At 33.0% G+C, this 24,287-nt stretch overlaps 2 protein-coding genes across 3 annotated transcripts; one reads left to right on the top strand and one right to left on the bottom strand.

Annotated features, from left to right (window-relative positions):
- The first annotated feature begins 2,445 nt into the window (after positions 1 to 2,445).
- LOC130803462 (uncharacterized) lies at positions 2,446 to 8,467 on the top strand. Its single transcript, XM_057667567.1, has 4 exons — positions 2,446 to 3,079; positions 3,433 to 3,607; positions 7,681 to 7,958; positions 8,168 to 8,467. Exons 1-4 carry the CDS (start codon positions 2,669 to 2,671, stop codon positions 8,285 to 8,287), a joined length of 984 nt encoding a protein of 327 aa, XP_057523550.1. The 5' UTR covers positions 2,446 to 2,668; the 3' UTR covers positions 8,288 to 8,467.
- Positions 8,468 to 9,914: 1,447 nt separating this feature from the next.
- LOC130803463 (uncharacterized) lies at positions 9,915 to 22,176 on the bottom strand. Of its 2 annotated transcripts, XM_057667569.1 has the most exons (8): positions 21,891 to 22,176; positions 12,673 to 12,732; positions 11,796 to 11,874; positions 11,598 to 11,717; positions 11,420 to 11,498; positions 10,899 to 10,988; positions 10,601 to 10,663; positions 9,915 to 10,381 (listed from the first exon to the last, which is right to left on the bottom strand). In XM_057667569.1, the coding sequence occupies exons 3-8, from the start codon at positions 11,849 to 11,851 to the stop codon at positions 10,304 to 10,306; spliced, it is 486 nt and encodes a 161-aa protein (XP_057523552.1). In that variant the 5' UTR covers positions 11,852 to 11,874; positions 12,673 to 12,732; positions 21,891 to 22,176; the 3' UTR covers positions 9,915 to 10,303. The 2 variants fall into 2 exon arrangements, with proteins under 2 accessions (XP_057523552.1, XP_057523551.1); XM_057667568.1 differs by lacking the exon at positions 12,673 to 12,732.
- Positions 22,177 to 24,287: the final 2,111 nt, after the last annotated feature.

The raw sequence follows: 24,287 nt of genomic DNA, 5'->3' as shown, positions 1-24,287 counted from the left end.
CAAATAAAAAACAATTTTGTTTTTTCAAAAATAACGTTTTCCTTTAAAATTATTTCTTTTATAGCTAGTCACCTTATGGCTTATATTGTAAATAATCAAGGGTGGGGCTGGTGAGGATAAAAGAAAATGAATAAAAATTAAATTAAATTCAACTGTCAACCCATTTATAATCAATTAGACCGGTTCTTACTTCTTATAAAACCTTCTCTTGGGAGGTTTTTGGAAGGGTTCTTGAGAATGTACAATTTTAATTTGATTTTTTTCAAATCTTTCTTGCATATATCTCACTCTAAAAGCTTTGTAAGTCCACACTTTTATTTACTTTATAGCTAATCTCTTGAGAAATATATCTCAAATTCAGCCAATAAAAAATTAATAAATAATTATCATAATTTTAAAATTTATTTATATTATTTTTAATGCTTTAAATCAAAGCAAAATAAATCATCAAATCTAATTGGGAACCTTACAAGAACCTTATCACACCTAGCCCCTAGGTTCTTAATAAAAAAGTGAGTCACTTTTTCTTACAAGATTAATATGCATCAAGAATCACATGCACAAGTACGTACAAGTTCTATTAAAATATATAACATATCAAACTTCAACTTTCAGCTTAAATTTTTGATTGAGTTAATTTTTTGACATAGTATCAGAAGTCATCGTGACAAGAAGTTAATAGTTCGAATTTTAATTACCAGTCATTTAAAGTGAAATATTAAGCATCAGGTATGAGGAGATCTTGCGCTTCATCAGGTATATAACATATCCTAGTACCTCAACCATCAACGTAAGCTTTTGGTTGAGTTGGTTTCTTGACATGTACAGCACATCTTCCTATTAAACTAGTTTACTTTCTCTGTTTCATGATATTTGCTATTTTTGACGTTTTATGGAATTTACTGTTATTTATTATCATTTATATATTGCATTATCATACTAAAAATTATAAAAATTTAATAGTATAAAAGTATGTAATTAATAATTCAAGCAACATCTCATTTAATTATATTTTTTCTTATATATTAGTCGTTAAAGGAATTGATGTCCTTGAATCAAGTGTGAATACTAAATATAAATAGGATAAATTATAAAGCTAAATACATTAGATTAATGCCCATTTCCAATATTTTAAAAAATATATAGTGGATTAGACCAATTAGAGATGATCTCTTAAAAATACCCTGTCTCACAAGGATTTGTGTAAAAATATTTGTATGTCATTGTTTCCGTATAACGTTTGCTGACTCTTGCATTGCAACCAACTATTTCTAAACTTTAAGATCAATAAGAAAGTAGTTTTTCTTATTCCTTATTAATATACCGCATATGTGATGATCAAGACCGGTGCTTGTGAACCAAATATTAGAAGAGTGATATTTGACATTTTATTGTCTCTGTTTTGGTATAATTTATACTCGATCTTATAAGGTATAATTCACGCATTAAGATTGTGATATTCTACTATATTTGATATTTCATAATATAATATGCATGTGATTTTGTTTAGTCCGCTTTTCGCATCTATATTCTTATAAATGCAATACATAAAATAACCTTAAATGATAAGTTTTATCAATAAACGTAATATAGCGAATATTCCAAAAAAAAATAACTATAAGGTAAACTAAATGTCAAGCCAATCACCATACCCAAGCAAGCAATCATTCTCAACCTTACTTATGAGCAAATACAATTGAAAAACGTATACTCTAACTTATTATCTTATCTTATTATCATGAAAATCGAGAACATACATATCATATTATTTATGTCTATTATAATTTTTTTTTTTCAAAAAATAAATGTCATGATCATTTCATTCAAATGATGCATATCTCATAAATCTAGTTGAAATGAGTATTAGATAGGTTTTAGTGTAACACCTTATATTTAAAAGAAATATGTATATTAAAAGAGAAAAGAAAAAAAAGACTAAAGGTTTAATATGAAAAGTTATTTTTTTTTTTTTTTTGAGATTATGAAAGTTACTTTAAATAGTGTACTTTACTTTGAGTTAATAGTAATGACTTTTCTTTTTTAAAAAATGTTCATAACTAAATGTGCTTATTAATTTTAATTTTGTTAAGGACTATTACTCCTACTTTAGGCTAAAAGTTAAATTTAGATATTTTTTATTTTTCTTTAAAGAAAATTATCCTCAATAATCCATCTATTGCCTTTGCTATGAATATTATTGATTATTGTGAATAATTTAACTTTTATATATTTTTTACTGATAGTATTCCTTGTCATATTTTAACCGATTACTGTAGATACCTACCACCAAAAAAGTACTAAGAGTAGACCAATAAAGATGCATAAGAAGAAAGAAGTGCGACAACCAACAACTAGTATATTAATCGATTAAGATGCAATAAGTAGTACTTTTAGGAAAAAAAATATAAAAATTAAATTATTTAGAAATAAAATGATAATAGCGATTATTCACTAAGGATGGGCAGATTATTCCAGAGATTTTTTTTTACCAATTTTTTAAAATATGCTTGAATTTACCCCGATTTGTTCGTTGAAGACTTGAAGTTACAACTGATTCATAAACCCCTAACGAACGAAACCCTCACTCTGGACGATTAAACCCAAACATTCTCAATTGATCCCTCAAAATTGAATCAAATTCAAAGATTCAATACCAAACTTTGAATCCATGGCATCAAGCATCATAAGGAATTCCTTGAAATCAATCAACTCACAACTTTTAAGAACCCTAACCACTCATCGCCGACCTTTCAACGTCGCGGCCGCCAATACTACTAGCACCGCCACCGCTGATCAATCTGACTCCTTCACATTTTCATCAGACGGTGGGGATAGTAACATACATTTGAGGCCAGATACGAAGGAAACGAAGTCGTCAGTGACGATGCCAATGTCGTTTATGACAGGATCAGTTGTTGGGAAGAGATTCTACAAGAAAGTAACAACAAGAGAAGCTGATGATGGAAATGGATGGAGTGTAATGTTGGATTATCGAACTCTTAAAACCCCTACCAAACGTCCTCTTAAACTCCCTACTCTTTCTCTTGCTAAAGCCATTGCTGCTGAATGGGATTTCCAGGTTACTTTCTTTTTTCTTCTAAGATTAGGGTTTTTTTAATCTTGATTGTCAAATTTTGCAATTGGGCTTTTTTTATTTGGTCGATCGGAAACAGTTTCTTTGTAATGGGTCATTTTGCAAATGGGCGCTTTTACTTACAAAATAAAAAGATTGCTAGGTGGGAGAGTCCCTTAGTGGCATTGGGGTTAACTGATTAGAATGGAATGGTACTATATATTTGGTCATTTTGCTAGTTTCATTTCTTGTTGTCTGCTTTATTTGTTTTTAATTGTGATTTGCGTTGCTTGTAATATGTTAATTGAATTGGGGTTTTGGTGTTAATTGAGTGTCTGGGTTGTTGGCATAATATGTAGCAAACAGATGGAATAAGGCCCTTTACAATGCCACTCATGAAGCTTGCTTGCACTGCATTAGAACGAGTCCCCGTCACTCGCCCTAAAATAATCGATAACTTGATGAGCAAATTCAATCAGGACTTAGTTTTTTGCCGTGCTCCAAAGGACAATGATTTAACCAGAGGTGTTTATGGTATGATTCTTGATACCTCAACCTCTATTAGTGGTCCTGATTGTTATTACTCCTTTCCCTTATTATAATGCATTTATGCAATTTTTTGGTGTAAATATTGTTTTGACTTTTGTACTAATTTGATGAATATTATCCCTCTATTCTTGTGAAGATGCAAAACTCCTATAGCATTAATAGCATTGGGGGAACCGTTAAGGAAGGCTCAACCTTGCTGATTTATTTTTGTTTGTTGGTGCTGCATTTGTGAGGTTCAGTGGTTGCCATAAGATTACCCTTAGAATGAAAGTGACAATACCAAGTGGCAAGGGCCTTGTAGGGCTCATGTAACCAACTATAATGAGTACTACAAAATATTTTGGTGAAACATTCATGTCAATACAAATGAGACAATCATGTTATAGCTTGATGGAAGAATCTGATTATTTGATTTCGCACACCAAGCTGAGTGGTACCGAGTGTTGGCGACATATCTTTGATTTTCCACCAAAAATACTGTTACCTATTTCTATATACTGGTTGTTTTAGTTATGAACAGTAATAACTTTATAAAGTTTTTGTTCGTTATATTCGTTAGTGACCGTCAGTTTTAAGCGAAATAACCAACTTGTCCATGGAGTAGCAAAAAGAAAGTGAAATTCCCTTGTCAGCTGTTTGATTTTCAATTCTCACTATAAAGCCTTGTCAATAAGCGAAAAGGCAATTTAAAAGCTTGCCAAAAGCCAAATACAAAACAAGGCCATAGTTTCAGCGCTTATGTGGCATAGCTTCATTCATACTAGTGCAAAGTAAGGGAGAACTTGGACTTTATTTGTAAACGATTATTCAAGTAGTTGGAACACTCAAGCACTAACTCCTACTCCCTAAGTTATGTGAATAACCTCACAGGCTCACACAAACTCGGTGGGTGGGAGTTTTAAAATACACCAGTAGTGCAAAGTAAACTAAAAATGCCATGTATGTTCTTTGTTGACCGTTCTTCTTAGCTTTGTTGTTGTAGGCTTCATTCATCTTCACTTGAGCCCAAACTTATATATATAGGTTAACCATTGCAGCTGCATGTTCACGTGCATCTTCATGAACATGTTCATCTCTAGAGAGAGCAATGAGGTCTATTTGTATATATGTGGGTTAACTTAACATACAACCTCAAAAAGACAGTGTAGTCTAGTGCTTGTAGGAGTGCGATTATAGGCAAAGTCACATGGCTTAGCTTCACATCCTAATCTTTACTAGTGTTACTCACCAAACCATGCAATAAAACACCCAAAGTTTTATATGCAAACTCCGTTTGCCCGTTGGTTGTGCGTGTGAATTGTGAACTAATGATCATGGAAACACAACAACACAACAATGTCGTACAGAATTCTTATTGACAAAATTCATGTCATTGAGCTTTCTGTTGAAGTCCTCAAATTTTCCTTCCCAATCTTCATATTGCTTAGCAATTGGTGTGCATTTCCTCCAAAGGCCAAACAAAATTCTTCAATTGTCCCTTATTGAGTCATCAAATTTTTCTTCGAACTTTCTTGTGATGTGACTACCTTAGGTTGTTAAGAAAACTTCTTTACCCTATTTGTACTAATGGTATAGACATTTGTGTAGCCATCAAGGCTCCAAAAGCCTTTTTATTTGCCATTACCTTCTTAACTACACATGACAAGTATCCAAATCAACTACATCACACAACATGTTTTTAGAATACCTTGTTAATTGAGGCATCTCAGTTTGTAGGGTCTTGGAATTTCAATGTCTCTAATCCTAAACGATCCATCAAGTCTTTGGAAACGGCATTGGTCATGTTGACTCCATAAAGAAGTAGATCATAAACTCCATCTTTTACACGACACTTGGTATGACACAATTCTCCCTTAGTGGATTATTTTCACTTGTCCTTACAAAGCCCTTTGAACCGGCAATGGCTCATGTTTGTGTTGGCGTTCCCTCACTGTTGTCATTGGTGTTTCTTTTTTTCCTCTTCGTCGCTTTTCAACATACAAGTAATATTCAGCAAACAATCTTCTCTAATTGCTAATATAGACAATTGATTATATGCTTAGTTGCTTACACAATTACACAAAATTTGGAAACATAATCTTCCCATAATTTGTATTGCAATCTACCGAAAAAAAAAGAGTTAAGATTTGACTAATCTAAATCGTGATGATTCTCGTCAAAAATGGATCAAATAAGGAAATAAAATTGTTTTCGAAATTCCGTTAAAACATCTGCTTGAACTTGCAAACAATTGCCTGAAATTTCTAGCCACATATTAGCTTTGAAACCCGTGAAATCAACCCTTTATTATTTTGGAAAATTGGTTTTGAATAAAAGCAATAAAGATATTAACGACATCTCCAAGATACTTGAAGTAGACACACATGGATCACTCACGCTCTTTAGTTTTAAAAGGCGCGAGGGCGGTAGTGAGGCGTACATTTTTTCTCAAAAGTTTATAAACAATTTACATATTTAATGCTCAAAACAATATGGAAATCATATTATTGTTGCATTAAAGATCCAAAACATTTGTTATTATTATATAAGACACTAATATTGCAAAATGACACTAGAGTACCTGAACGCACATTGTAAGGCCTTATGTCTAAATGGTTATCATATTATTAAAAAGCATAGATGAACTTGGACAAATTCATTGAAGAAGAGGAAAATTGAAAGAAAACCGAGGAGGAAAACTAAAAGAATGAACCAACAAAAATAACATTACATAACGCTATTCCATTGACACGAGATAGTACCTAAACGCACACTATAAGGCCTTATGTCTAATGGTTATCACATTATTTAAGAACATAGATTAACTTAGACAAATTCATTGAAGAGGAAAATTGAAAGAAAAACTAAGGAGGAAAACTAAAAGAATGAACCAACATAAAGTACATTACATAAAATTATTCCAATGCTATTAAGTGTTTCCCACCTGGGTGGGTTTGAGGGCTGAATGTATGCGACCTTATCCTTGGGTGATTAGTGAAAAATTCAAACTCCAAGATACCTAGTGAAAGTTTCAAAACCTTCTATGCACCTCTATTTTGATTAGTTAGTTGTCAGTTGAATATTGATTATGAGAATTCAACTTTATGAGTTTACTCAATCTTTTCTGTCATTTTTATTGTGGTTGAGGAGTACATGAAACCAAAGTGCAATCTTTCTCACGTTGAAAAGACAAATGAATCAAGCAATTGACTCTTGGGTCTTTAGTGAAACTTGAGTTAGGAGCAGATCTTTTGTTCTAGCAACTTCTTTGCTAATTTATTTGAATATGAGAATTCCTTTTTTATTTGTCTGCTGCAACTACTGGAGGTATGTTCGATTTTCAAGGAGTGATCATCGCCTTTCAACCACGTTGTAAAAGCTTTTGAGGTTACCGTGACTGCAATATAGGCCACAATAAGCTTAAAACCTTCTGTGTTACGTGATCAACAGTGACCGCTGTACAATATTTTGCACTATGCAAGAAACCCACTAATCTTGCAAGATTAAAGTAGATGTTTTGGGATGTTATTTATATGGGCTGGTGTGGGTAAGAGAATTTTTACTTGCCATGGCTGTGGCTTGGTGGTGGATATGATTATGTTAAGTGGTTATGGGTATGGAGTTGGGGTTCTCTATACTCGTCCACTCATTTTATCATCTCTACTTCTAACTCATTATTTAAACTTGGGTGCTCGTCCAATCCAATTTAACCCATTGAGTAACACAAGAAAACCAACTTACTCCAAACTCCTTATCCGACTATTCATGCCATTTAATTGACTTTTTATTGTGAATCTAGTGTGGCATACTTGTTGAATGGTGTGTTATTTTGTCACTATGTAAACTTATTTGAAGAAACATTTAGTCATATATATTCTCATAAAAAGTGTGACTATAAATCAAGGATGTTTAGCAATTAGCAGCTACAGCTAGCAGTCAAGGAGTGTTGAGTGAAGTACTTATTTATTCTGCAATCTCTTATGTTTCATGGCAGTAATACTGGTGGAACTTTGTTGGAATGTTCTGAGAACCTTGAATGAGTAATTTTGATCACATAAACTCTCCCGGATTCTTTGCAGAACGACAAGTTGAGAAGATAGATCCTTTACTTAAGTGGTTGGAATCAGAATTTGGGTACAAACCTATAGTGTACTCCAGTTTTTTTGGTGGCAAGCAGGACGATGGCCTTGTGAAAGCCATAGAATGCATATTGAAGAGAGCAGATGACTGTGAACTAGCAGCCATTGATGCATTGACGGCATCAGCACATTCTTTAACTATTGCCATTGCTGTAATTCGTGGCAGATTAGATATAGAGGAGGCTATTGAGTTGATTCGTCTTGAAGAAGATCTGCAGGTTAGTTTTCAGTAACAAAACCCTTTAAACATGTCCCCTCCATCCATACCGTCCTTAACATGATACTCCTATTTCTATTTGACATTGCTTTGCTGCATTCATGATCTTCATATAACGGGGAAGTTCACAAATACTGTACATATTTAATTCTAAGATTTCATTAACCCATATCTTTTTAATTTTCGGTTGCATAATTTTTCAACTTACAGGTGGACAAGTGGGGTCTTGTTGAGGGTGGTCACGATGTTGATGTTGCTGATCTGAAGGTGCAGATCGCATCTGCTGCCGTTTTTCTGGGACTATCAAGGAACGCACAAGTATCGATATGATTTTTTTTAAATTAATTAAGTTCACGATTACATGAGTCGATCATGTATCTTTAATTTTTGTATGCTTCATCGGGGTCTGCATCCGACTCGGTGCAACCATGTGGTAGAGAACTTTGTACACAAATATAGCCTTTGCAAAACTAGTAAAAGTAATAATCTACTTAGAAGCTTTTCCTGTAATGCCCTTTTTTCTGGAATAATTACAAAGCTTACAACCTGCTATAAAAAAATCAAGAGAAAACTAAACAGGATTTCCAGTTTCTTCTGAATCTGAAATGGGACGGAATTTTCGTACTGTAATCTTTAGTCATTTACATGAGTATTGTACAAAATAGTAGTAACAGCTGTTTACGGATCTTCATTGCAGCACTGAACACAAACTGGTGTTTGTTTTATAACACAATAACAGCAGGTAGTATCACAGTCGTTATTGCAACCTGAGACAAAAAAAGAAAAACAAGCTGAGGATCGAAATCTCTCAATTTTGAACTTAAATGATGCTTAATGATATGCTTAGATTGCAAGAATTTTCGTTAATTTACCTGTAACTGTGACTACATAATGGTTTGGGTCCTTATCTTGCAGCTTCAACACAAAGGGAAGGCGATTGGTCGCCATAACGATGTTAACTGAACGGTAAACTAAGAGAAGACCTATGATAATATAAGCTATTTCTCTTGATTGCTTCATTCTTACTAAAAATATAAGTCAGGTGAAGAATCCGTTGCCATCACCTCTTTATAGGACTGCTTGTCATTTATATATGTTAAGTGATCAAATAAATGACATGATTTGTATACATAGTAACTATAAGTGGCATTTTTTACAGTTTAAGAAAAATAATCATGTTCCTTACATGGTGATATTTAGTATTAGCCACAGATCAGACAATATTTAGTCCAACATTGATATTGTTTAAAGGATCACTCAAATTGAACCTCATACCAGATTCTTAAATAAGGATATATAGAAGATGATGATATGTCATAAGTTTCATACCAATTTGAGCATTAATACTCACTTCTATGCAGTAAGAGAATTAACAATAATAATACTCCATTTACTACCAAGTCCAACTACTAACTACCGTACTGACTTTGAGTACTATATTAAGGAGAGTGAATGAAATGTCATGACAAACAGATGGAGCAACTGAATGAGTGGATCATTTGAAAGAACGGATTTTAAAAGATAAATTAAAGAGCAACTATCACTCAAAAAAAATCATAAGTTCGATTCTTATCTAACTCTTTCCTTTTACTCTACCTATCTTATGATAAAAAAAAATTTTTGTTAATCAAATTTGTAAGTAAAAAAATTTAGTCATTTTATTTGAAATAGCTGTAATTGCCAAATAATGTTAATCATTACTGTCACCATAAGTAATTTAACTCATTATTTTTTGGGCACAAGCTAAATTAAGAGAATGACTAGGGAACCAAGTAGGACAAAGAAAATCAAACTCGAGTTCCTATTAGAAAAAGCGATCCATGCTTCAACTGAGAAATAAAAATGAGAAATAAAAAAGATGACCATTTAATTTACCTTAAATATGTTGCTAAACACACTCCAAGACCAAGTTTTGTGGTGGTTCTACCCCATTTAAACAAAAAAGTTTTGTCTAGAGTTTTAATAGAAGTCTTGAGGAAGAATAAAGATAAACACATTGAATGATACAAGGCACAAGCAATTCAATGACATTAACATTGCCTCTAATTTATACCCAAAAATTTATAAGGACAAAGTAACACAGGGTACATGAACATCAAACTATCAAACCCTAATTCATGGTATTAATGCACTCTGCATCATGGAAACAAGGATTCATCTGCTGGAGTTTCACATCAGACTGTACAAACAGCTTCAAGTTGATTAATTTGATCTTCTCCTCTTAAACATTTTGTCAACAAATCAGCGATATTCATCATATGGTCCCTTCTGCTTCACAGAACAGTGCACTACTCATTGTTAAGCTCAATAAAAACTTGACAACCGTAGACAATCCCCGGATAATTGTCACTCCTGATCAGGTATTTGAATCTCGTGCCGCTTGAAAAACTCTTTAAATCCATAAGCACTGACGTCATAATTGAACTGGAAATGCATAGAAAATTGACATCAAAAGCAAAGCAGTTAGAGCTGTAACAGCCATGCAATGATAACTAAATGTTTAGTAGGGTCATATCGATTTGTAAGAGATAGCAAATTTTGGAAAGAAGAGCCTTGATCAATGCTCAATTTCTTTGTCATTTAATACTTAATAAGGACAGCAATATACATCAGTTCAGAGTAAAAAAGTTAACAGATTCTTACAGGCAGGACCTTCACCAAATACTTGGTGACGTTTGGATCAGCAACCTTTGCTTGGTTTGCACCCTGTACAAGAAAACATAGAATGGTACTAAGGATATGAATGATTCTGAGCTGCCATCGAGTAACTATTTTCATATATCAAAATTTTGTATTTTCGGGCAAACAGAGGTGAATAAATCAAGCACCTATTGCTTACTAGTAAAAATATTTGAACCATAATCCTTGATCACATGCAATGTCTCATATAGTTATATACTAGAAGACTATAAAAATGTTGAAACAGAAGGATAACACATACTTGCTGCTCTGGGCTATGAAATACTTCAACAAATGGATATTCTGTCTTTTGCCGTGTAATGCAAAATCCTGGATACTTCGGACACTCGACCTGAAAATGCACAAGTATTCAAATATGAAATGTGAAACAGTGAGCCTAAGCATCCTAAAGGGAGGGAAAAAAGTATTTACACAAAAACAGTACATGGATGCATTCAATGCCTCTTCTCCATCACCTCTAGGGTAACTAAAACTTTGGTTAGGATATCAAAAAAAAATGATGAGATTAGCAGGGTTAGCCATGATCTGAAAGATCACATTCTTATTCAACTACTGCAACCAGTATTCTTACATGAAAGAAAGAGATCGGGATCAATTGAAAACATGTTCACAAAAAAATAAAAATCCCCCCTTTAACATGAATTTATTTTTAATGCATGCAGATTCACAATCTCCAAACATGTGATGAAGAATGAAGCAACTCTCACAAATTTGACAATGTACGAGTCAGCAGCGCCATGAGCATAACAAAAAGAGACCTACCCTCATAAATTTGACATGAGGGTAAAACTTTGCTGCAGCTTCTTCTAGTACTTTGTCAAGATGTTTTGTGTAATTTCCCCTACAATACAACAATTTCAAAAGAAATAGAAAGTAAATAGGAAAAATCAATTTGAGATGCAGAAAAAAAATTCCACAAGAGAAAAGGCCAATAATATACCTAATAGTGAAAGCAACAACCACAGGGTAACCTTGGTGAAGAATCTGGACAAATTGACGTTCTGATGTAAAATGTATAACACGTGATGGGCCTAAATCCTTAGGATAACCAGTATAATACCTTACAGGGAAACACATAACATATTAAAATGAATATTACATCAGTAATTGTAGTCCACATGAGGAACTTGTTCTTTACCTGCAAGTTTGACGAAAATTAAGCATCATCCTCTCGAAAACTGATGGTTCAGACATCGTCGGTTAAGCTAATAGGTCCCCTATGAAAAACAAATATTTGCAAGCTGAGCTAGTTGAATAACATTTTGGATGTGTTTAGATAACAATTTTAGAAAAAAAAAAAAAAAAGAAAGGAAGGGAGGGGAAAGAAAAGGAGTGGAATGGAAGAAGTATCCTAAAAAATACTCTCCAAATCTCAAAAATGCCACAGTCGCCAACAAGCACCAGTTCAAAAATCTCAATTGTTTCATCGTCTTCTCTCTAAAGCTAATCTGTTATTCAAATTTTCTCTTACGATTAACGTAGTGCAGAATTTTAGTTTTATTTACTCTTATAGTAAGAACATGTGCATGCTCTTAGAATTAGTTGATTCTAGGCATCATTTGGGGATGTTATAGCTTGTGCTTTAGAGTTCTAAGCATGTCTAGTTCCAACTGTAGATATAGACGATCACACAAATTTGACTTCTACAAATACTCAACTTTTCGTGATTTAATTTACACTATGTTTGGATAACTTTTTGGAAGAAAAGGGAAGGGGATGGAATAGAAGGGGAGAGAAGGTATTTTAGAAGGATTTATTTTTCTAAATTACATCCAATGATTCTCGGATCTGATTAACCAAATAAATGAAATAAAATAGTGAGTTCTCCCTATAGCTTAGTTAGTCATCATAATTCTATGTGTAGAGCTTTGTTTGATACCCGATCAATACCCTTTTCATCTGAAAGGACATGTCCACAGCAAAAGACAAAGTTAGAATATAGTCCCAAAGGAAGTAACAAGTCTCCAAATAACTCATGAACTTTCTAGACAAATTTAATTAGGAAAAGAACAAACCATTGAGGTTAGGAATCCGCTTAAGAGCTTCAATTACCATTTGTTGCACATATTTTCCTTCTGTGAGACAACAATATGCAACAACATATTAAATATTTAAAAATTATAGCCCATGTATGATGTCACAAAAAAATATATATTAAAGAAAATCCACAAAATGACGTGTGTTCATAGCAGCTAACTACGTCTCAATAAGATTTCCATCTTTTCTCATTCCCTCGGTAGTCAGATAAAAAAACTCCTAGTTTGCAACGAATATTGTGGGAATGGGTTAGAGAACTTACGCAGAAAATCACGTTGTATGAGCCATAGAAATCACAAAACTGTGATATTCGGACCTATCATTTGACCTCAAATGTCTAGTTCAAATGACAAACAACATAAAACGTTTTATTGAAATAGTCGAGCTTCACACTGGGACTGGCAAGTACAAGCACTAAGTGACACATCCGGATTAGCATACTGACAGAGAATACACCAACAGAAGTTATCATATCAATATATTCAGTCTCCAAAAAATTTAAACAATTCTAATGTTAAAGTTATCATATCATGCTGCCACCCTCAATATCAAAGAAAATCACAAGATTTTACAAATAGTCTCAACATATTATTCCATTTATCAGGTTAAGCAGAGTGAAGTGATGATTTGTTTTTGAAAAGATAAAAGTATTAGTTTGTTAGTGATCTTGAATATATATTTGTGTATGATTTTGTTCAAAAAATGTTTAATACTTCTTTGAAATTAGAAGATGGTTTTGAATTTGTTCGATCTCTCATTCTTAATTGTAGGAAGATGAATGCTAATGAGGCAAATGAAGCTATTGGTTTTGGATTTGACAATATTTCTAACACGGTTATTTGTTAATCTAATGGTTCAAGTACCTTATATGTTTTGTGTACTTTATCATTGTTTTGCATTGTGTTCAATATTGAGATAGATTAATAGCATGTGTATTATTTTTGTTGAAATTAGCAGCGTTTGAAGAGTTACAAATGATTAAACAACAACGACAAGATGAGATACTAAGATCCCAACAAACTAGTGTTTTTCTTGGGTTCCAATATCCTTAATTCTTTCTTGACTTCTTCTTTCAATCCTCGGAGAAAAGCTCTCATAGAAATACTTGAGAATGAGGATATCCAAGTCATTTTACTTGGACATGGGTGTTATCTGATTCTCCCATTGATACCAGAGCAATGCTTCGCCTTCCATTCTTACTGCAACTGCCACTACTTTTTCCTTCTAATTAAGCCTTTAAATTGCGAAACACTTCTCCGTGTTTATTATCCAATCTTCTGGGCCTTACCCATTAAAAAAGGGTAAGTCAAGTTTCTAGTATTCCCAATTATTTTCACCTCTGTTGTAAAATTTTGGCTATTGGGAACGAATTTTAAATCCTCCTGCATTTGTTTTGTATGTTTTTTTAGATGACTCTCATTAGGAGAAGATCCTTGTCTCCCTCCATGATTTTCTTTTTCCAAGAATCTTGCTTATCCCCCCATTAAAATGGCTAAAGATTTATCAATGTTAGCTATAAAGCCTTATGCATCTTGTCTTGCTTCTTATTGATTCGCTGCTCTAAAGCAGCAACTTCAACTTGAACTTGCCCCTCAGCCGCTCTAGATCTTGCTCAATTTGATCAAAGCGTTGTTGGTTTGTAATATTCACCATTGAATCGTATGCTTCAATACTTGTTGTGATAATAGACTAATAGACTGTTCTTACACTTCTGTAAAATGTGGGAATCAATTTAGAAAGAAGGAACAAAAGAAAGAAAGCAAAGAAAATAGAGAAGCGAGAAGCAGGTTTCAAAGGTGGAGGAGATAGTCAGCCAATTATGAGACAATCCTTACCCTTCTATAATTTGGATTGAGTAGGGTTGTCCTGATTTGTGATTGTGGAAAACGAATACAGCTTAGTATATCCTTCGAGGACTAGGTTCAAGTCCATTTTCTCCCTTTTTTTATTAATCATCTTTATCGTTTCTTATTAATTTATTTTTTTCATTCTTTTTAGTAAATATTTTAATAACGATGACAAGCAATGAATTTCGTTAATAATCAAGTAATCATCAAAGGTACGTTCGCATTATTATAGTATTTTTATATTATATTTAAAGGAAAAATAAAAATGGAACCGAAGGTCCGACCCGCCCGACCCGCGAGTTGGAACCGCCTCATGAACCATTTGGAACTGCCCAGAACCGGAGCGTTCGAATCAAGTTCCAAATGGAACCGGAACGGAACCGGCCCAACCCGGATCGTGGCCATCACTAGTACTTGCAATTTAAACCGTAATTTGTAACGAATGGCTGTAGGAAGAACTCTCAGTAAAGAGCAAACATACAAGAATACTCGGTAAACATCGCACAGCTCTTTTTCTCCTTCTCCATTGTCGTAATCATAAGTTCTCATCTTCATCTTCGCCTCTCTCTTAGCCCCTTCTCACTTTCTCTATCAATGCCGTCGGAGTTTTGCCAGAGGACGCAAGTCTAGTATGCTTCTCTTTTCCTCTTTCTTTTGTTTTTTTGGTTGTTCTTTTGAATTGAGTTTCACTATTTATAGCGATTTCCTGCTTTTTATGATTTCAGGTTTCTATATATGCTTTGGCTTCAGCTATCAATTCGATAACTTAAGGAAATGTGTTTTTATTTATTTATTTCTTTATTTATTTATTTATTTTGTGTTTTTCATTTAAGATCATATTGTGGCTGTAAGAATTGAAGACGATTTAGCTCCAGTTGCAAATACCCCTTCAATCTGGATGTAAAATTCCTTTGTGAATGACTTTAATTAAATTTGTATAGGAGTAAGAGAATTGATAGACTATATAACATATTTTTGAACCTCAACTGCTAGCTTAGACTCTTGGTTGAAGTCATAGGTTCTCCGACTATGAAGGAGACTTTTGATGCATACACATTTCTAGCACAACCAAAGGCCTCTTTTATGAAGGGTGATTAAGTATATAACGTATAATAGAGTCTCAGCCGTTATCTTAAGCTTTTGGTTCAGTTATTACTTGACAATGGTATCAGAAACTCAAGTCACGTGTTCTAGTCCAAGTATGAGAGAGACTTTTGCTGCAACCAAAGTGCTCTCATATGAAGGGGCTTGATAGAGTATTGTAACCTTAACAAAAATTGTTTATGTAATCTTCCACTCCCCCCTAAAAATCCTTCCCTCCTTATTTGTGATCCAAACATAGGATCCCATAACCCTTCCCATTATTCTCCTCTATCCAACTTACCCGCGATCAAGCATTGGAAATTCCCACATACTCCACATTTATGAATTTAATCACATCTTCGGTGTAAGCATAAATAATCTGGTGTCGTTGGTTAAAACTATGAATAATTCGTTAGTTCAGGACAAAAACCATTATTCTTACGATTCAAGATTGAAACATTGGAAGGCATACTATGTAGTTTCTAAAGAACATAAATTGATGCAAATCGCAAATACTTGCAAACTTTTCCACAATCACAAATCAGGACAACCCTACTCAATCCAAATTGTAGAAGGGTAAGGATTGTCTCATAATTGGCTGACTATCTCCTCCACCTTTGAAACCTGCTTCTCGCTTCTCTATTTTCTTTGCTTTCTTTCTTTTGTTCCTTCTTTCTAAATTGATTCCCTCATTTTACAGAAGTGTAAAAACAGTTTATTAGTCTATTATCACAACAAGTATTAAAGCATACGATTCAATGGTGAACATTACACACCAACAACGCTTTGATCAAATTGAGCAAGATCTAGAGCGGCTGAGGGGCAAGTTCAAGTTGAAGTTGCTGCTTTAGAGCAGCGAATCAATAAGAAGCAAGACAAGATGCATAAGGCTTTATAGCTAACATTGATAAATCTTTAGCCATTTTAATGGGGGGATAAGCAAGATTCTTGGAAAAAGAAAATCATGGAGGGAGACAAGGATCTTCTCCTAATGAGAGTCATCTAAAAAAACATACAAAACAAATGCAGGAGGATTTAAAATTCGTTCCCAATAGCCAAAATTTTACAACAGAGGTGAAAATAATTGGGAATACTAGAAACTTGACTTACCCTTTTTTAATGGGTAAGGCCCAGAAGATTGGATAATAAACACGGAGAAGTGTTTCGCAATTTAAAGGCTTAATTAGAAGGAAAAAGTAGTGGCAGTTGCAGTAAGAATGGAAGGCGAAGCATTGCTCTGGTATCAATGGGAGAATCAGATAACACCCATGTCCAAGTAAAATGACTTGGATATCCTCATTCTCAAGTATTTCTATGAGAGCTTTTCTCCGAGGATTGAAAGAAGAAGTCAAGAAAGAATTAAGGATATTGGAACCCAAGAAAAACACTAGTTTGTAGGGATCTTAGTATCTCATCTTGTCGTTGTTGTTCAATCATTTGTAACTCTTCAAACGCTGCTAATTTCAACAAAAATAATACACATGCTATTAATCTATCTCAATATTGAACACAATGCAAAACAATGATAAAGTACACAAAACATATAAGGTACTTGAACCATTAGATTAACAAATAACCGTGTTAGAAATATTGTCAAATCCAAAACCAATAGCTTCATTTGCCTCATTAGCATTCATCTTCCTACAATTAAGAATGAGAGATCGAACAAATTCAAAACCATCTTCTAATTTCAAAGAAGTATTAAACATTTTTTGAACAAAATCATACACTAATATATATTCAAGATCACTAATACAAACTATCTTATACTTTTATCTTTTCAAAAACAAATCATCACTTCATTCTGCTTAACCTGATAAATGGAATAATATGCTGAGACTATTTGTAAAATCTTGTGATTTTCTTTGATATTGAGGGTGGCAGCATGATATGATAACTTTAACATTAGAATTGTTTAAACTTTTTGGATACTGAATATATTGATACTATGCGATGAATTGTGTGTACTTGCTCATTAAGTGTCTAAATGAAGTGTGGAAACTTCTAAAATTGCTTTGTCCCCTTCTGTTGGTGTATTTTCTGTTAGTATGCTAATCTGGATGTGTCACTTAGTGTTGCACTTGTCAATCCCAATGTGAAGCTCGACTATTTCAATAAAACGTTTTATGTTTGTTGTTTGTCATCCGAGCTAGACATTTGAGGTCAAATGATAGGTCACAGTTTTGTGATTTCTATAGGGCTTAAATATATTGTATAACAACTTTTACGAGTTCTATACTTAATTATAATTTGCCGGAGACGGTTTGTTCTCTTCTACTTTAACACTCTTCATCTCTTTTTGTTGTTGCTTCGAATTTTGTAATGGGCTGAAAAGTTTGCAATGATATGATTATTTCAGGGACAAGATGTTACCTTTGAACCTACTAAGCTTCTATGGCTCATACAACGTGATTTTCTGCGTAAGTTCTCTAACCCATTCCCACAATATTTGTTGCAAACTAGGAGTTTTTTTTATCAAACTACCGATGGAATGAGAAAAGATGGAAAACTTATTGAGACGTAGTTAGCTGCTATGAACACAAGTCATTTTGTGGATTTTCTTTAATATATATTTTTTTGTAACATCATACATGGGCTAATAATTTTTAAATATTTAATATGTTGTTGCATATTGTTGTCTCACAGAAGGAAAATATGTGCAACAAATGGTAATTGAAGCTCTTAAGCGGATTCCTAACCTCAATGCTTTGTTCTTTTCCTAATTAAATTTTTCTAGAAAGTTCATGAGTTATCTAGAGACTTGTTACTTCCTTTGGCACTATATTCTAACTTTGTCTTTTGTTGTGGACATGTCCTTTCATATGAAAAGGGTATTGATCGGGTATCAAACAAAGCTCTACACATAGACTAACTAAGCTATAGGGAGAACTCACTATTTTATTCCATTTATCAGGTTAATCAAATCCGAAAATCATTGGATGTAACAGTAAGTGACAATATTCAGACTGTGCAGACAAGCTTAGGTACTTAAAAGAAGTAGAGCAAAATCTGGGAAATGAAACCAAGTAGCTCTGTACAAGTCTCAAGATAATCTAGCCAACAAATGAAATTTCTAAACCCAATTTGTACCTGAAATGTGAAGAAGATGATGGAAAGACAGTGGAGGATTAGATTTTTGCTCCGGCAATTTACTCAAAGCAATTTACTATCGCGAAGAAGATGATGAGTGTGTAAACTGATAGGTATGAGTGGAGGAACTGATGAGGAGCGTGTGTGGCTATGACGGTGAAGGTGAAGAAACTAGGGTTTCTTCGACTGCCTCAATTCATCAATTGATGGGTACTTGGGCATGATGAGTGTGTGAACTGACATCTTCACGCAATCACGCAAATTCCTTTTTTTTTTCAAATGAGAGTGTCGTGTCTATTTCTTGACCGTTGATCTGATATTAGCATTATAAATCCAACGCCTAAAACACCTTATCCTTGTGCTATCTTAATAACCAATAACATTTTGTGCAAATACAACTCATGGATTGCTAAGATGGTAAGATCTCACATGTCTATATACAAAGATCAACGACTTAGAATAAGTGATGTATCAATTGAGTAATATATTCATCAAATTAGACAATTAGTTATCTAAAATAATTTATTTGAGTAATATAAATATTGTATATCAAATATTAAATATTTTTATTATTGAATTTGCTCAAATTGCATAATTTAGGCTATTTAATTCAAAGTAACAAAAAAGGTGGAGTATTAGTTTCATTTACTATAATAGATCGAATTGCGATAAGTGAACTTTGAATTACGATCGATTATTAATAGCCTATAAATTACTTTAGAGTATTCAAGATCAGTAATAAGTGATAACGTTGAGTTAATAGTCAATGATAATCTATAACTATAAGATAGTTTATATTAGTTTCATTCACTCCAATAGGTCTAGTTTTGAACATTATTAAGCTTTAAATTAAATACGATCAATTATTAGTGTAATAGATTTATTAGTTTAAAGTATTCAAGGTCACTAATAAGTATAAATACATAATATCATATAAAATGGTTATGATTACTTGATTAATCTAATTCACTTTATTATAATAAGTTTCAATTATCAAACTTAGAAATACGATCGATTATTAGTGTAATAGAGTAATGTATATTCTAATAGCTTATACTCCCTCTAATTAAAAACAAATGTCTCATTTGGAATTTGCATAAATTCTCCCTCTAGTAATATATCCTAAATTTCTAATAAGTTAATAACAAGCCTAAAAAGAAATCGAGAGAATTACTCTGAATTGGAGGGACTATTAGTTTAGATTACTCAATAACACTAATAAGTCTAAGTATGTAATGGCCTATAAAATAGTTTAGATTATTCTTATTCATTCAAACAAATCGAGTTTTGATTATCGAGTTTCAATATTCAAGCAATTATCAAAAGTAGCAACATGATGCATTGTTAAATAATAGTCTCATTCACATATATATATATATATATATATATATATATATATATATATATATATAAACTACTTAAAATAAATTGATCTGCCATATCTGATAAAACAATCGGTAATTATTTTTCGTAAGTAAATGAGCATACATCAATTAAAAACCCGACAATTAACTTATTTTGATATTGACCCGATCAATAGTTGTCCATAACCGATAACTACTCGAAAAATAAAGCTCGAACCCTTCGTGCCCGAAAAAACCGAACTAATGTTAAACCGATGACAACCCGAGCTCGATTGACACGCGACTCGAATTTCAACCGATAACAAACCAATTTGAACCTGATAATGCGAACAACCGTTGTTGAACCGACCCGTAACTAACCGATCTGACCCGAGTATGACCCGTTGTTGCATACAACCGAAAATTTACTGATTCGAAATCCGACCGAGCCGAATTACACCCATCCGGAACCGACCCGATGACCCGAATGAACACCTCTATTGGAAACATAGGCATTTACAAAAGCTTCTCAATGTCTACTTAATGACTATAAGCAATAATAATATTTATGACATTAGTATATGAAAAATGTGTTTTGAGTTGTACTTAATATGTGATTGATAATGAAGGATATGGTGTGCCACAAACTTGTCGTAGCATTAAGAAATTTATTTTTTGAATATCACAAGACTTTTCCAAAGTTACACCCATCAAAGGTGATGTACACTCACCACTTTAGGTATAAAGCAAATACCACTCTTACACACGAGTAAAAAAGAATGTAAGAAGGAAATAAGATATAAGATATTATGAAATTGTATGTATTAACAAAGGGAAACAAGCTCAATGTATAAACAAACTCTAATAGCCAGTGGCGGATCCAGACTTCAGAGTCCCCTGGGGCACCACTAACATATGGACGAAATTTCTACAGAATTTTATTTGTAAAATTGACGAAATGTCCTTGTCGCAATAAGTTTTATGGAAAGTTCATTAAGGGTCTTTATATCCAAGAATCACTCGTCGTTTCTTACATCACTAATAAAACATTTAAGTGATTCCTCAAAAATCATAAATCAAGATCACAAGGACAGAACATCAAAACTCAAGATCACATTATTATTGTCATTTTGTAAACTAAGATCCAAGAACCAAGAATCAACCAGCTTGAAAATCGAATTGCCTTTATTACTTATGTAAATCACATCTCTGAATCAAAACCAGGACTTAGGCCAATCATCCACAATCACTCCAACCTCTTAACGAAAACAGAACTGAGCATTTGGAAATCATAAATCAAGATAATGGTTTAGAAATTTTTTTTCTTGATTATAAATGTAAGGAGTGCTTGATTGTGGATGATTATTAATTATTAATTGATTGTGAATGATTTCTGTCTTGATTATGAAGCACTCCAACTTCTCAGATTATCAAGCACTCCTTACATTTATTAACTTAAGCATATAATCTTCCACTAAAAAAAAAGCATATGATCTTCTTCCATTAAGAAACAACAACAGTACAACAGTGGTTTAAAAATTCTTAATTAGTAATGCTTAATTTCATTATTCTTAATAAACTCCGAATTATCTTCTGGATATGGCTCGAAGCACACATATCTAAAATCAAGAAATAATCAATAATTCAACTATTCAAGATAAACAAATACATTAACAAACACATTAACAATAACAAAGATTCAATCACTCAAAAAACATAAACAAAAAAAAAATCAAGAAACAACATTCTAATAAAATTCAAGAATCAAAATTAAGAATAAAAATTAGAACAAAAAGATTAAGAATTTAAGATTACGATTAAGAGTGAAAATACCTAAAAAAAATCAAAAATTTGATTTTTAGGGTTTTTGTAAAGAGTAGAGTACAGTCGACCCTCGACTTTCGACCAAGTGAGGCGTGAGCAGCAGCGAGCAGGAGCAGCGCCAGGCTGTAGCGTCTGAGCCACCGGCGGCAGGCAGTGACGGTGACGGTGAGGGTAGCAGGCGGCAGGGGCTGAATGACGGCTGTAGAGTAGAGTTTTTTTTTTGTTTTTTTTTTAGAGTAGAGAGAAGGGGAGTAATGCAGTGTTTTGAAGTTCATTGCTATTCTGAAAATTGTGTTTTGACCCCCTAGACTTGGAAGAAAATAATTTTCTTTTAATTTTATTTTTTAAATTTTGCAAGGGTCACGTGTCCAAGGAGGCACATACGTAGATCCGCCCCTGCTAATAGCTCTAATCAACTCAATTAAGCTTAGTCAAGTCAAAGGGTATATCAATGTATATTATAATTTATAATGATATTAAAACGCCCCATTAATGATAAAATGACAACCGAAAAATCAAGAAATTAAGGTATGAGAATAATGACAACGCAATAAAAGCTCAATAGTAACCTTAGTGAGTTATTGACCGAGAGAAGCGCACATAGGATGTAGAATGCTATTTGTAAAATTTTAACCTTACTCTAATTCAATACCTCAAGGCTTAATTTAACATGCACTTTTTAGTGATGAGTGCAATTATTTGCACTTTATATCATTTTATACTCTATAATGGTGGTTATTACTAGTAATTTCGTGCTTATTTTGAAGATTTATGCTACTTTATGCATTTTGGTTATTCATGCTTATTTTGAGCGGTTTTGATTGTTTTAAGCATAGTTTTTATGGTTTCAATGATGATGGAGTGTACTAAGGAGATTTTTGCTCTTTTGAAGATGTTTTACAATGAAGATGGACAAAAGAGAAGAAAAGTGTTTAAAATGCAAAAGATTTGAGGTAAAATTTGATACATGCTCACTCTTTGGTCATAACTTTTGATAGAAATATTGTACTGATGCAAAGTTTACGGCATTGGAAGGTAGACTTCAAGAGCTTTCCAACGGTATATCATATATCCAATTCCGACAACCGAGCAAGAAATGGCGGCTGTTTAAAGTTCGCTAGTTAGCAGAAAAGTGACGAGTCGTTGCCTAAAAGCTACGGCTCGGCGCATTGTTTCTGAAGTCGATTTTTTCGTAGGCAGAGAGTATGCGATGATTCGTCTCTCAGGAGCAACGACTCGTCGCCTGTTACTGAAAGTCACGTGCAAGCGGTTTCTTCCGGAATTTTAATGTTTTATTTTATTTTTAATTGGAAAAAAGAGTAGTTACTTTGATAATTTGTTGTAGATATAATTATTAGGAGAGTTAGAAAGATAGAAGTTGTAAGTTTTTCATAAATTTTAAGTTTTATGCTTAAATTTTCATGTTGTTCCTCTTGGATTAGAAATCCTTGGTTATCAAACGGAGTTTTATTGTTTTTCATTGCTACTTTCTACTTAATGCGACGTAATTATGGTTGTTTATACTCCAATTAGTAAGCTATTCTACTTTGCCCTTTTTATTATCAATGCATCATATTTAATGTGATTTTATGTTTATTAGCTTGATCAGTGACTAGTTTTCATTTTCTAGATTTGGGGTTTGAACATATAATTCAAGTATGATTTGATTATTGAATGTGTCTATCAAATTAGGATTAAACTGATTGAATTGCGCCAATAACCCTAAATTAAATATGCTTTGTTGGACTAGTCAATAGAACTAGTGTGTAAAATTAGGATCAACTTTGCTTTAGGGCAAATTTTAGTTAAATTCTTATAAATTTGTTCAATAAAACTATCGTGTGAGAATCAAATTAATAGAGTCTAAATCCAATAGTTAACCAATAGAGCGGGAGTCTAAAAGTAACAAGATCATATTTAATCACGTAAAGAATCCGACATTTCATAGATACTAATAAGAGTTTGATCATACAAGAATTTAAGGGATTCTCGACACCCTAGATACCTTCATCATATAGTTTCAACCCATTTTCTTATTGCATTCTTAGTTGTTAGATAAAAAATCAATTAAACTTTATTCTTCTTGAGCAATTTAGTTAATAGAAATTAGCGAATTACTTATCTCAACTTTCTTGTGCTCGACCCGCAGTTACACATACGCGCGTGCGCTTGTGGTAAAATAAAATTTCACATCATTTATGTTAGTTTTTTTTTTTTCATTTAAGAAGTATTAACACTTCAACACTTATAATAAAAATTATAATATATAGAGTCCGTCTCTTTTATTTTGCCAAACGCCCACTCAAAACCATAAATAAGCTTAACTTCTATAAAAGGGGCTTTTTTTTCTTTCATTTTGCTTATAAAATATCAAGAAAGAACTTGTGTATTTTCTACTTCGATATG

This window comes from Amaranthus tricolor, chromosome 17 (assembly GCF_026212465.1).
Source record: "Amaranthus tricolor cultivar Red isolate AtriRed21 chromosome 17, ASM2621246v1, whole genome shotgun sequence".
Classification (NCBI taxonomy): Eukaryota; Viridiplantae; Streptophyta; class Magnoliopsida; order Caryophyllales; family Amaranthaceae; genus Amaranthus; species Amaranthus tricolor.
The sequence above is the reverse complement of the archived record's forward strand: the minus strand, read 5'-3'. Positions and strand labels throughout refer to the sequence as shown.

Coding starts and splice junctions, on each gene's coding strand:
- LOC130803463 (XM_057667569.1), bottom strand. CDS start 11,851: ATGTCTGAACCATCAGTTTTCGAGAGGATGATGCTTAATTTTCGTCAA. Junction 11,718..11,795: donor AATTTTCGTCAAACTTGCAG/GTAAAGAACAAG, acceptor TTTCCCTGTAAG/GTATTATACTGGTTATCCTA. Junction 10,382..10,600: donor ATTTGGTGAAGGTCCTGCCT/GTAAGAATCTGT, acceptor ATGCATTTCCAG/TTCAATTATGACGTCAGTGC.
- LOC130803462 (XM_057667567.1), top strand. CDS start 2,669: ATGGCATCAAGCATCATAAGGAATTCCTTGAAATCAATCAACTCACAA. Junction 3,608..7,680: donor TTTAACCAGAGGTGTTTATG/GTATGATTCTTG, acceptor GATTCTTTGCAG/AACGACAAGTTGAGAAGATA. Junction 7,959..8,167: donor GTCTTGAAGAAGATCTGCAG/GTTAGTTTTCAG, acceptor TTCAACTTACAG/GTGGACAAGTGGGGTCTTGT.